The sequence below is a fragment of the Anabas testudineus genome, chromosome 2, assembly GCF_900324465.2.
Source record: "Anabas testudineus chromosome 2, fAnaTes1.2, whole genome shotgun sequence".
Taxonomy (NCBI): Eukaryota; Metazoa; Chordata; class Actinopteri; order Anabantiformes; family Anabantidae; genus Anabas; species Anabas testudineus.
Window position 1 is genome coordinate 7,216,094 of NC_046611.1, and position 13,910 is coordinate 7,230,003.

General features: G+C 40.7%; 1 protein-coding gene across 7 annotated transcripts in view; it reads right to left on the reverse strand.

Moving 5' to 3' along the window:
- LOC113163671 (R3H domain-containing protein 1-like) overlaps nt 1–13,910 on the reverse strand; it is a 43,013-nt gene that overhangs the window by 6,766 nt on the left and 22,337 nt on the right. For 5 of the 7 annotated variants that reach the window (XR_003298926.1, XM_026362476.1, XM_026362473.1 and 2 more), the window contains 15 exons: nt 13,092–13,170; nt 12,249–12,308; nt 11,438–11,578; nt 11,063–11,171; nt 10,798–10,893; nt 10,285–10,310; nt 9,961–10,014; nt 9,195–9,427; nt 7,250–7,519; nt 6,578–6,732; nt 5,508–5,633; nt 4,244–4,588; nt 3,999–4,128; nt 968–1,125; nt 359–492 (listed from right to left, as the gene is read on the reverse strand). Coding sequence is in view for 6 of the 7 variants with exons in the window: in XM_026362476.1 (XP_026218261.1) it covers nt 359–492; nt 968–1,125; nt 3,999–4,128; nt 4,244–4,588; nt 5,508–5,633; nt 6,578–6,732; nt 7,250–7,519; nt 9,195–9,427; nt 9,961–10,014; nt 10,285–10,310; nt 10,798–10,893; nt 11,063–11,171; nt 11,438–11,578; nt 12,249–12,308; nt 13,092–13,170 (2,116 nt within the window). In the remaining variant the exon portion in view is untranslated. The remainder of the gene's footprint in view (nt 1–358; nt 493–967; nt 1,126–3,998; nt 4,129–4,243; nt 4,589–5,507; nt 5,634–6,577; nt 6,733–7,249; nt 7,520–9,194; nt 9,428–9,960; nt 10,015–10,284; nt 10,311–10,797; nt 10,894–11,062; nt 11,172–11,437; nt 11,579–12,248; nt 12,309–13,091; nt 13,171–13,910) is intronic. The other 2 variants (XM_026362475.1, XM_026362477.1) reach the window with 2 other exon arrangements.

Genomic DNA, 13,910 nt, shown 5'->3' on the forward strand with positions numbered 1-13,910 from the left:
CTGGGATAATAGGATGAGCATAAATCGGACCTTTAGCTGGGTTGATGAAGGAATCATGTTGATACAAAAACAGAAAATACCACCTTAAACTACATATACTACATAAGTATTCATATGCGTAAAACTGTTGTCTTCAGTAACACAACTGAATAATTTCTCAATGACTAAAGGCCCCTAAATGATTTACAAGGCTCAGTATTTCTCTGCAACGGTGGACATTCATTAAAAAAACACAACATATTTTTAATTTGACTGACTTTGTTAGTTGTTCTCCCTGAACAAGCTCTTCTTCTTCTTGTAATTATTAGTGTAACACCAGAATGAGAGAAGTATGTTGGTGTTAAATCTCAGGTCGTACCTCATGGTGGTGTGCTGGTTAGGGGGGAGCAGGCTGTAGCAGGGCTGCATGCCAGCAACAGCCACTGCCCCCTGTCCTGGCTGGCAGGACACAAACACTGGCGGCTGGTAGTTCTGCTGTGGCACAGAAACCTGCTACAGAGGGGAAAAAAGATTAGAAAACAGAAGGTAAAACCTCGAAATCCAACAAATAAACACTGAGAACTGTCTTTACTAGCTAAATACAGAACATTTAGATAAGTGATGTTTGCCAAATACATAAAATGCAAAAAGATTTTTATTTTGCCGCTTTGCCTTTTTCTGTGTCTGCACTTGCAAAAAACAGCTGAATTTTGTATTGATTTGTGTATTACTGGTTAGACATTTTAATATCTACACCTTCCATAATCTTAAGGACAAATACCTCAAAAGTCAACACTGGTATTTTCCATTCATATTAAGCTTATAATGTTTTTTTGTAGTTTCTGCTCCTTGAAAATGACAATGGCTTTAAGGACAGAACATTTAATTCAGAACAAAATTAACTTTTACTATTTTCAGACTGATATTAATAATCTATCTGACGCTCATAAGTAAAGCTCGCGGAAGCATCTCCTTATCACCAAAATACCTGATAAGACTGCATTGGAGGGTACTGGACCATCATGCCTTGCATCTGGTTGCCCATATTGCTTTGCTGGTTGCCAGTGAGAGCGAGGTTGGGTGTTGGCTGCACGCCCACTACGGTCTGGTAGCTGGACGCAGGGTTTGGCATCACGGCTTGGTGCACTGGGGCAAAATGAGAAAGGCACAAAACTGTGACGGAATGAAAAGAAACTCCTGATAGGAACATGGTGATAATAATACTACATAAAAACACTGCAATTAATATTCATGGTTCATCTGCAACACACTAACAGCTTTAAGAGAGGGGCTTAGTTTTTAGGATTTTATGGTGGTTATTATGTGAAATTTGCCTTTTAGAACAATCACAATTGAGAAAAACTAAAGCAACAACAGACAAAGCAGCAGACTGAACTATTTTGAAAGTCAGGACTCGACTTGGGGAGCCGAGCTGCTGCGGTCATGCAGGTTTGAGCTACTTGTAATAAACGAGAAAGTCAATATATTTGATTTAGCCTGTGGTGGCCTGAACCTAAAACCTGAGCGGGCAAGCCACTCCTCAGCTGGGGGAAGAAAAAACCTTCCTCTTCAATGAATGATTAAGTTCAGGGGGTGAACAGAAAATGGGATCACATTTCTACAGTACTTGTTAAAAACCCATTTAGAGAGTCCAAAGAAAATGACACACAAAAGACGATACAAAGTCACGTAGAGCCGGCCATTTTACAAAGGGTCTAAAATGGCGGTGCTTATTCCTAACTGGGTGTGGGTGGGGGGGGGGGGGGGGCAGACACCTAAATGTCAAGGTGACAAAAAGAGACATTTGAAAATACTGTCCCTTGTGACACACACGTGGTAATCCAAGTGACAAAGGAGAGGACGTCCTTTTGTGAAGGTGTCTTTACAGTCTGCCACCCTGGGAGAAGAGGAACTAGACAATGAAAGTGCTCCACCAGGAACAGAGGGGCGAGGACTATTTTTATCCACCCTCGCCTCCCACCTTCACTTACAAGCCAAGCATGAAATGACCAGAATATCAAATGCACATGATTTTATTCCATTTCAGCAGGCAGCAGATGAGGGACGACTGTGACTTCTTTACTTAGAAAATTCCTTCAGAGGTTGATCATGACCGGACAGCTGACCGTTCCGTTTTGTGCAGCTCCTGTAATAAAGTCATCCACTGAGGACAGGCGAAGAACAAATTTAGGGGAGTTTCTGCCTTTCATACACATTCCATCCTCTACTAAAAGCTAGTTTTACAGTTGCTCCTTCACCATAGTGATTAGTGTTTGTTGAATGTCTGGCCATGGTGAGGAGTGAGGGGCTGAAAAAGAGACCGGTTCACTGTGAGATTCATAGAGGCCTCTCAGACAGCGTCCCGGCCCCGCATCCCGCCTCTCAGACTCGAATAGCTTTCTTCGTATTGTATTAATCCTTTAGAGTTAGACCAAATGATCAACCAAGATTATTTTTGGAATTACCACATATATCAGTCTCAGAGTGAATTAACAAGTTGTCTCAGGATTTAAAGTGTTGGTAATGTTGCTTTAATCACAAGTACAGTTCACCAGTGATGTCTAGTTGGCTATCATGAGGATTTCTGCTCAATTTCTACAATAATAATAATCATCATGCAGAAGTACCAAGAAACTATAAAAAATGCTCGTTAGAATAGAAAGTCTATGAAAACACAATTTGAATATTTGGGTATAAAGATAAATATATTGTTTAATTATCACATATGATGAAGTTTTAGCATTTTTGCTCGAGAATGACGAAATGAAATAATAAAATAATTGATTATATAATAATAAACAAAATGTTCTTTAATCCTCAAAAGAATATATTCTTTTATTGTACTTCATTTTGTGGAGTAATTAGGTTACAGTTGAATGGAACATTTTAATAACCTCTAGCACCTTTTGGAGTAAAGCGTACTAAAGACAAAGCCTTCAGTCCTTTCACGTATATTATGAGATGCTTTCCCAGAATGACCATGACTGACACTGAAGCTCTATGGTGGAGGTGGTGGTGGCTGTCTGATGCAAGACAGTGGCAACATGCACAGGTTTCTCTGTGGACACCGACTGAGCCATCTGAGAATTTCCACTGATAACTTATTTATTTTGTGCAGTCCATGCTGCAGCATATTCACCTTAAGATGGGCTTATATGTGATTTTTAAAATGAATATAAAAACAGAAGGGAACAAGGAGCTGAAGTCATTCTTTGCCCTGTTTCCCTGAGAAATAATTGCTGTCCTTTGCCTTTGTAGGTCAGCTTCATTTGTCCGCTGTCTATTCCCCAGGTCCCCAGCAGGGAAGCTGCATTTGTAGCCTACAGATGACAGAATAGTGCCGCAGCCACTTACAGAGATGTGTGCGCCTGTGCAAGTGTACAAGTAACAGCTGTACCAAGATTACGTGCGTGTGTGTGTGTGCGTGTGTGTGTGTGAGAGAGAGAGAGACTGAACAGGAGCTAACAATCTAAACTCCTGTGGTGAAGGAAAAAAAAAAAGATTGAAAGAATAATCAAGTGGATGACTCCCGGGGAGACATCTGAACTCGCAAAAACAAACAGAAAGGAAGGGAGAAATATGTGTCCTTCACTAGAGTTGTTGGACTGCAAGTCCCTTGTGAAGAAATAAACAAGAACAACAACAAAATACTGTTTGAGAGCTCTTCAGTGGGAAGTTCACAAAATTCACTGACACAGCAGCAAGGCTGAGATTTGCTCTTGACAACTGGAAAACTACTTATTAAACGATGTTTGATCTGTGTTTAGATCATTCAGTTGTAGCTTTGGTTTAATCACAGTAAAATGAGAAACTGAAACTGGAGAAATTAAAAGAAGCTGACATTTTTTGGATCCAGGTGTGTTTAAGTTGAGTCCAATATTTGACATTTGTAAAAAAAAAACAAAAAACAAACAAAACATTTAAAATTCGCCATAATGACAATTACTTGTGTGAAAAGTGAAAACAATCTGGAGTAAATCCTAGTCACCATGAAACCTTCATAAAAAGGCTGGTTGTACCTTGTTGATGGGGCAGGTTTTGGTTCTGAGGGCAGTTATAGGGCAGCGCGTTGACAGGGGCCCGGTAGTGCTGCTGCTGCTGGCTGGAGCAGTGCGAGTGGTGGGCTGAAGAGCAGTAACACGTGGACATCTGTAAGAGAAACGCAGCACAAATTCAGGAACGGTGAAACAACTGCGTGAGTAACTCATGGTGACAAATGGAAATAATTAATATTTACAGCCTGCACTATATTAGATGTTCGCACCTGCTGAACAGGCTGCTGGATGTACGTGTGCTGCTGGAGTAAGGGCTGGTTCAGTGTGGAGCCAGGAAAAGCAGCAGGGCCTGGGGTGGAGCTGGGATATGCAGAGTTGGGGCCTGTGAGCGGGACAGGCTGGCCTTGCAGCACCCCTGGGTGTCCTCCTGATGGGCCTGCCACAACATAGCTAGCAACCTGCTGTGGAGGAGCTCCCTGCAGCACCATAGGAGAGGGGTGGTGGTGGTGGTATACAGTTGGATAATGGCGGGCATCTGAAACTGAAGCTCCACTCTCACTGGGCGGCTGCTGCGTCAGGGTCATGTGACTGAACTGGGTGTTGAGGGCATCAGGCTAGACAGATAATTCAGTGTTTAATCTTTGATACCATAAATCACATGCAACAACAAACACCACAAAGTACAATTAAATATAAAGCAACAATCAGAACTTGAGTCACGGTATGATTATGCCTATTAATCCTCATCAGACTACCAATCAAAACAGTTCAACCGACTTTCACTTGAAGGTTTAGAAAAATAGAGTTTAAATCTGACCCAGGTCTGCAGAGACCAGCTAACTCTGAAGTGAACTATTTAACTGTTTCACCAGGACATACCAGTCCAGGGCATTTCTGACATGTTGTTGGAAAAGTAGTGTTTTTAGTCATGGTTTATTCAGCGCTAACATCTGGTGATGAATTAAATATTAATGGAACTTTCCACCGGCATAATTAGCCACAGAGGCATGTCTTTCACTAAAACCAGGTCAAAAATGAGGTTAAGTGAATGCATGATCTATATATATATACATATATATATATGTGTGTGTGTGTAATGGCTCCGGCTGGATTTAGGTACACCTTTTCACCTAAAAAAAAAAAAAAGGCTCAAAGAAAAGTTGATTGTGGGAATAATAAGGTCTGACTTGAAGCTAAACAGACCTTTCTGAGCCAGATCACCAACAATGCAGACCAAAGAAGTGAATATACTGAATGTGGTTATTAATTCAACAATTTAAAAACCTCTTGTGGCAGTAAGAAATATAAAATAATTTATTATTACAGGAACTCAGTAACAGGCACACAGATACAGTCTAAAGAGAAACCAGAGCTCAGAACATTTCTCTAGTACAACACAACCTTTCTGGAAATCTAGCGCCACGGTGTAATTTATTAATTTATAATAGTCTAGAAATAAACTCTTCATTAGCCAGGTCTGACAGGAGACGGAGTGGGGAAAGAATATTAAAATGGAAGAAACAAGTGCTGTACCACAGTGTACTGTTGGTTAGGACAGACGGGCAGGAACTGAGAAGGAGGAAGAGGAGGAGGAAGAGGATAAGAGACCATTGGGTTGTGGACAGGCTCAGATGACGGCTGGAGAGGAGGACAGATCGGCTGAGGAGGGAAGGGAAGAAGAGATGGACAGAAGGAAAAGGAGATGAGACATGACAAAGGTTGCTAGTAAAATGAGGAATGCTTTAACTGACCATTGGCTAAATTTTTTTTCATTTTTTTAAATAAAGGATCCTTAATTTCAGACATTTATAGCGAAAATCCGTGTATTTTACAGGCTTAAGTAATGATAGATACAGACAGAGTTTATCATTATCTAGCTAATCTGTGAGTTGGTTGAAAATGTCTTCAGCTGTTATCTTTCTGGATCATTTGTTTTATATGAGAAACCCAAAATGGTCTCTGTTATGCACTTGTAGTCGTGCAGAGGAGTTAAAGTAACATTAAAGGGAAATAATAATTGAAATAATAAAGTGAAAGTACCTTAAAATGGAACTTGAGTAAATATACCACTGACAGCTACAGTTAAATCACATGTAGTTACAGGCAAAAATCAGCATCCACAGCAGTTCATAAACAGCTGGAGCTCATTTTTTCCTGCTAACATTAGCCTCTCTGCTATCTCTAGGACTCTCACACAGTGAATGTCCTATCACAAACATGATATTCATTAATTTAAAGATGTAAACTAATTCAGTATTCATGTACAAATAACTGATGTAGGTAAGAAGCTTCTATCTGGACATGCTAACAATTATAGCAGAACACATTTTAATACTTTTGCCAGTATCGCTGTTACTATAACCCCATGCACATTGCTTAAGCGTTGTGGGGAAATGCAACGTTTGACAGGCTTGCTGCAGTTATAGTAGGAGGTAACAGGAGTTAACAGTGAGAGTTGTACTGTGTATAACTCCTTCTATTCTACTATGAGCTCCCATTTCAACACTACAATGTAATGAGGTTAAGAAAAGGTCAGGACAAACCCCTCTTCAGTCCTTATTTGAAGTAAATATGAATGAGAAAAATAGCTAAAAAAAACTGACCTGGGTGTGGAGATGATTGGTTGGCTGTTGCTGACTTGTTCCAGAGATTGGCTGCTGTGTGGTTTTCCCCTGCTGTGGGTTCCTGCCAGCAGCGGGGACGATGCTGGCTGGGTTATAAACTACAGCGCTGCCATCAGGATGGATGAAAGGCTTGCCTGTCAAATTAAATTCATAAGAGACTAAAAACCATGGTGATGTGAACTGTACACACACTAATAATTCAGCATTATACAAGAGAAAACACTTGAATTATGCTCCTTGTGACAGGGAAGGACAAACCCAAACACGGTCCCGGAGAGTCAACAGGAATTAACAACCTTGGCAGCATTTTGTAGTTTGCAGCCCAAAAGTGCACAACTGTGTGTTAGGCCCATGATGAATATTTACTGATTTCTCCCATCTGTTTGATGCATTTTGATCAGCATGCTTTGGTCTGACAAACCGAGTATAGCCCCATGCCAACCTGTAATTCTGTCCCAGAGTCATAAATATTTATTAGGAGACCAGGAAATTACAGAACGAGGAACTCTGTTTTGGGACTGTGTTCTTTGATTTAATGCATTAGATTTACACTGGGTCAAAAACCTTGAACATTTCTTATTAATTTAATCTTCTATTATGGTTACTTATTGAAAAGGGGCTTTTAAATACAAACTAGCTTCTCATGTTCACCTGTATGTGGGTTAACCAGAACAGTGCCAGGTGGTATCCCTGAGGCTTCCAATGGCACCACATAATAGTTTGTAGTGTCTGTAGCTGGTGGTGGCTGTGGTGGGATGTTCTTGAGCATCTCAGGGTGTCCAGTGCCTTTAGTGTCAGCAGCCGGGTGGATTAAGGGCACGCTGGGGATGTTGGACCGGGACGAGGCAGAAACTGGGAGAGGCAGCTGGGGACGGGATAGCGAGCTGGATGAAGAACCGACACTACTACACGATTCTGAACCTGGGGAAAAGCAGAAAGAAGTGATTATTATCTCCTTTCTCAATTTTCCAGAATGACTTTAACACAGTCTCTGAACGGAGAAGAATGAACCTGCTACTTTCTGATTTTTACATGCATGGAAAAAGCTGGTGGTGATAATGACGCAGGGGAGAAAATTCACAGTTGTGCCTCTTGCTAATAACACAAGCTCTCTTGTGGCTGCTTTGCATTTTGGTGTCTGGAGGCAGCTGTTGATGGAGTCACTGGTGTCTGTGCACGCCTTTACTTTAAATGTGATGCAGACAACGATGGAAGGAGAATTCAATTCCCACACTATGCAGAGTTTGACACTAGAAAGGTGTTGTTATATTTATCTGCTAAAGGAAGGACTTCAGCATTAAATCACATTAAAACTCAGTTTAGCAGGTCGGTCAATGTCCAACATCTGTATGCATGAAACATGAAGTCTCTGGTGTACACAGACTAAGAATGGATTTTTCAGTGAGGCAGGAGATATAATGGTGTGATGTCTACAATACAATAAGAGCATATTCATAGACTGATTTTTTTATTAATAAAAAAGTTGAATATATATGTTTTTCTTAAGGTATTTTATGCTAAATCAAATGATTAGACAAATTATTATTCAAAGAGATGCCTTTAAGTGTCTGGAGGATTTTTTCGAGAAAGAATCTTCATGTCCTAACTGCAGCTAATGAGCAAATGTAGTTGTATAAATGTTAAGAAAAACAAAATCCTCCATTAATGCCTGTAGAGTTTGGAGAAATTGTAGGATCTCAAGCAGACTGTTGCAAGGAAAGGTTACTTGAGGGCTGAGAAGATGGCAAAATGCAAGAGAACATGGCAGCACAGGCAAGATGTCTCCTTGACTTATGCTCCCAAAACACAAAGTGAGGGCAGCCAGCCCCTTCAAAAACAACTTAAAGAACCACTCAGGCAAGAAGCTGCTGCTGCCTCACAAAACACACACACACACACACAGAAAAAAAAGAAAGAAACAGGAGATTGGAAAACAACAGAAAAATGCTAGAAAGCAACAGTGGTGATGACCAAAGGGTAGGGGGCACCTAAGGATTTTTATAGTGAGGAACTTCCATCCTGTGCGTATGTTACAGTGCAATCATATTATATTCTATATATATCAGTTGGGGGGCAGCCCCTAACATCACCTCTGTGAGATGTGTGGCACTTCCCAGCGCTTGGACTTTTACATCCTACAGTAACTCCACAGTAATTAGTTGTGTCAGCTGTCCAGCTTGAAGGCGGCTCCCAGACTTTATCGACCACAGCAGGACAACAAACATTTGTTCTGATAAGAACTCAGTTGCCCTGAACGCAATTATGCTTAAACCTCGATGCAAAATGAGTATTTCGGCACCATCTAATCAGTGAAACTTTTCCCTTTTCTTTCTGTAACAGAAAGTTTCCTCTCCCTTGTTTCAATGACTGAATTAATGAACAAGAAATCCCTTCATCTACATTCAGAGTTTTCTTTCACAAGGTAATATTAGGACAAGAGCCATAAATTAACTGAATCTGATCCAGAATGGCTCACCAAGGTATTTTTGAGTGATTTCATTTAAAACAAGAAAATGTGTTTAGCATTTAACAGCTAGTTCAGCTAGTTCATTCAGCTCTACTCCATCTGCCTCCATCCCAGCCGTTTTTCTCTTGCCTGTTTTGGAGAGCCTCCCGGTGCTCTTGCTGCTGGCTGTGCTGTCCCCTCGGATGAGGCCTGGGGAAATACCGCTGAAGCTGCTGGCCTTAGTCATGGCGGGCCGTGGGGCGAGCCGGTTGGAGCTGTCCGAGCTGTCGGTGCTGCTCCATGGCCGAGGCTCGCCATGCCGTGGCAGCGTTTCTGTCTCCGAGCTGCTCTGCCGGCTGGCACCTGACCGGCTGGCCCGTAACCTGAACAAAAGAGTATTTATTTACAAAAAAATAAAACTGTATGGTAAACATTTAAAACATTTAAATGAATACTAAAGACTGTGAATTGACAAAGGAATAACGATTTTTTGGCCACCAAATTGCACAGGCAGGGAAAAACACTGAACAAAAACTTTAAAAACAAAGATGCATTTTTATTAGGCAATTCATGACATCTTCAATGTGGCCTATAGACATCTTTGAAGCAAGACTGCATCTTCTTCCAGTAAACATTACATTAATTCTGATCAAAAAAGATGACTTAAAAAAAAAAAAGATTTCATGGTTTAATTGGTGAGCTTTGGCCTGAACAGCCTGTCTCACATGACGATGCCTGGGCTGAAAATCCTATTTAAGAGAAGCTCTTTTGAGCATCACAAACAAATCCTCAGATCAGCTCTCCTGTTTCAAACGAGCTGATTAAGACAGACGGCGATTCAAAGGGTTGGAAGCTGTCCTGCCTGCGGTTCAGTCTGTGAAAGGAGCTGAATAATGTGTGGCGGGGGTGGTCCTACCTGAACATTTGCCGCCTCTGTTGGGTGCTCATGCATGCATCTTCATCCTGAGCACTGAAGGGAGGAGAGAGGTATTACAGAACAGGCACTGACAAAATGAGATATCCACCATTTTTAAAACATGACAGAGCTGACTCTAATTGCTGCTCTGAAAGGAAAACTATAAAAGTGACTGAAAATCATTTAAAGTGAAAAGCGTTATGCTTTAAAAGGATTATATTAGCTTTATCTTGGCCAATTAACTGTCAATTCATCATCACACAGCTTTTTGGAACAATATTATTACTCAAAGTCAGTGGTATTGGACTTAATGCAACTGCTTACCTTCTATCTAGTATGTAGTGATCTTCCTTTGGGGGAAAAAGAAAATTACAGTCAGTTACAATGGTACAGATCATTTGTAGCATAGTCCTTATTTTCTTGTTGTCTTCAACATATCTCTTTGTATCTGAGCTGTGCTGAAAGCTGTGTCTCTCTCTCTCTCTCTCTCTCTGTCTCCCCCTCTCCATATAACAAAAAAAAAAAAAAATCTTCATGTCCTTCCAATTTCACTGTACGCTGTCAGTCATTAAACATCATATTAAATTTGATGTTGCACTGACATGTGTTTGGACCTGATTATGTCTACTTGCCGGCCTAGTTATGAATTTGACTTCTCCACAATGATGTAGCTCCAAATCAGTGCGACCCCCCTCTATAAATTCATAAATCCAGCAGTGGTAAGTGGTAGCAAGAAATCTACCAAATTTGCACATGAATAGGAACGACACAAAGATTTGTGCAACATGGCTCCCCACATCCCCCACCCCCCACCCTGCCTACACAAACAGCTCTCACATCATGTGCAAATATCCTTTCTCTGGCTCGCTGGTACTCCTCCTCCCTCTCCTCCATCGATTTGCTCCTCTTGTCAGCTTTCAAACGCATTCGAATCTGGCAAGGACACAACACACATACACACAAGCAGAGACACACAGGCTGCTTTAGCTGCTATGTCAGGGATGCCAGATTGTCCCACTCTTACCAACATGTCAGAAATTAAAGTGACAGCTTGGTGAAAGAAAGACAGAAAAAAAAAAAAAAAAAAAAAAAAAACGCCTACCGTGCTCTCTTCGCGATCAAAGCTGGAGTTGTCTCGTTTGAGAATGTAGCGTTTCTGAAAATCGTCCGCCCTGTCATCCTTGATGTGCTCTGAGAATTTCTGATCAGGTCTGTCGGTGGGGGAATTCACAAGAGTTTTAGAGGCAGCTTAATTTCAGGCAGATGCTGACAACAGCATATGTTACGAGCAGGGCAGGGAATCAACTTAACTGTCCACTGATTGGAACCATTTATGGATGAAATACCCTCATCACCAGTTACCACAGGAAGTGACAGTGTTGTACAATAGGAGGTCCACTGAGCGACTGAACAACAATCTATATATAATTTAAAATCTAAACATTGATTTCACTCAAAATAAAGTCAAGACACTCACATTCTAGTGTTGGTGGTTTTGTTGATCACCACTGACTTTCCACTGGGGTCCACATTGTGGTCCATGCCAAAGTAGGCTGCCACTCGGTGTAACAGCATCCTATGGTAGGACGTCATAGGTGGGAACTTTCTCTTTTGGCTTCTGTAGCGAGATAGAAATGTGGTTAATGGTCTAAAGTTTTAGATTGATACACTGGAGGAAAAATAACACTATTCACAATCCCAGTGTGAAATGAAGATAAAATGCCTGTTTCATCTGGGAGAAGTCCTGTTTTTTTTTAACCTTGTAAGGAATAAACTACTCTTCAGTCTGTTTTGAAAATGTTTCAAAGTACTTCTGACTTCGCTGGAAGAGGGCTTTTGAGCCCACACTAACTCTATGCAAACATAACCGCATTAATGATAGCGATTCGGTCTGAATTTTCTGTACTTATAAAGACACAAAATGGAGACTTAGATGACCAAAGCTGCAGAGTCTACAGAGACGTCAAAACAGAAAGAGCTGGGACAATGAACAGATGTTCATCTTAATTGTGTGACATCAATCACAGAACATCTGAAAGACTAAGGATCCTTATGTGTTCCTATTCTAGAGCGCTCTATTATCTCAAAACAACTTATTATGTAAAATATTCTCGATGTAAGAGTTTCCAGGTTTTCATTCACATCAAAAACTAAAGCAGCTGCGTTCTCTGATCAGATTTTCTTATGTGGTTGAATGTGTTTGAGAGACACCAGGTGCTGTGGCGTTTAGTCAGGATAAGAACCTGAAAAGAAACCTACTTGATAACATCTTAATGAATATTTCTTACTCATTATTGCTGATGAAGTCCAAGATGTCCTGTTCCAACTTCAGTAGCATGATTCGATCCCTGAAAAAATAAAACATATGCTGTAGGCTTTTCATACACGTCTATTTGAATTATGTATCAAGTCACAAGAGACATAATTAATGTTTAATTATGTTGTGCTTATGATCTAAAGGCCCAATCACAACAGAGAGTGGCAAAATTCATCCATGTAGTGGATTAGGGTCTGCACGTAGAGCTCGTAGCTAAACTCAAACTAATAAATTGTAGCTGGCAAGCTAACAGCTAATGTGTTAGCATTTAGAAATGTGCTAAACAATCACAACTGCTCACCAACATAATTTTTATTTTTAATTAACACTACTGCTAATCTGTTAGCTTGTTTGCTAAAGGTATAAGAAGTTCACTGTATATACCTAAGTCACGTTGAAAAGCGTTCTTGTTTTTGTGGTAAAAACAGATTTTGTAGTATTATATAGATCAGAAATACAGTGTAGACACCGTTAATCTTGAAATGACGATTGTATCTGGAAACAGTTGATTTTTATTGGAATATCTACACTGATGTACTGAGGCCCATTATTAGCAAACATTAGTCCAGTAAATTAAATACCTAGTTTGGACATCAGAGATGGTTTACTTTTCGATCAACAACAGATATTCACTAAAGCTCATTACCTTGAAAACTTAGCCCCATTAAGCGAATCCACAGATTTTAGCAACTCTGTGAATAAACTGATATCACATACACAGCACCATTTCTGTTTTTAACTGTTGGTGTGATCTGTCCTGTACGAGTCAGTTTCCACTGCAGTAGTTTTATTAAAGTGTGTACATCGAGGATACCTGGGGTTGCCCTTCAGTGTGTTCACCAGGAACTCGTGGAGATCTATACCAGTTGAATCTGTGTAGTCTTGACTGGAATCTAACGAAAAGACAAGCGAGAGACAAGCCTTGTTACGGCACTACAACACCCTTAATGTTACCTGTAAACAAAAAAAGAAATATACAAATAGTTCCTGATTTATAAAAAACGGTCCTTAACTGCATCTAATTTTCTCAATTTAATTATCTTTTTGCAAATAACCAAAGGTTCTCAAAACGTTCCAGCCTGTTAACTCCCCAAATGACTGAAACAGTTAATGAAACGCCTGTTGTGAATATTGATATGCAAATGAATGAGGTTGTCATTCAGCTGATGGTGACAGGAAAGTCAGAGTACACATCAGAAAAGAAACTTCACTGAGGGTGACAGTGCTCAGTCTGTTTGTTGGTCGTTGCTGGTGTGCCCAACATCAAAGAAAAGACGAATCTGGCAGCTTCTATCAGCAACCGTGAACGCTGCCAGCTGAACCGTTTAAGAAATGAAGAAGTGGGTGGGCTACAAAGTTGACACTGAAAAAACATGTTCCAGTGAACCAACAAAAGGATGGGACCCATCAGTGGGAGTCAGGGGACAACGGAGCTCATTCCCCTCAGTGGGTGTCTAGTTTCTATAATTGGACACTGCCTCATCAGTGGTGTTGCTCCACAGAGGGAAGCAGACACCTTTATACGCCTGTGGGAATCCGTATAATTGCTTCACACCTTGAGCTTGTCGCAATTAACTGAATCACGTCAATTATCGGCCCATAATGAGGTATCGTTTAAAATGGAGAAGTGCTT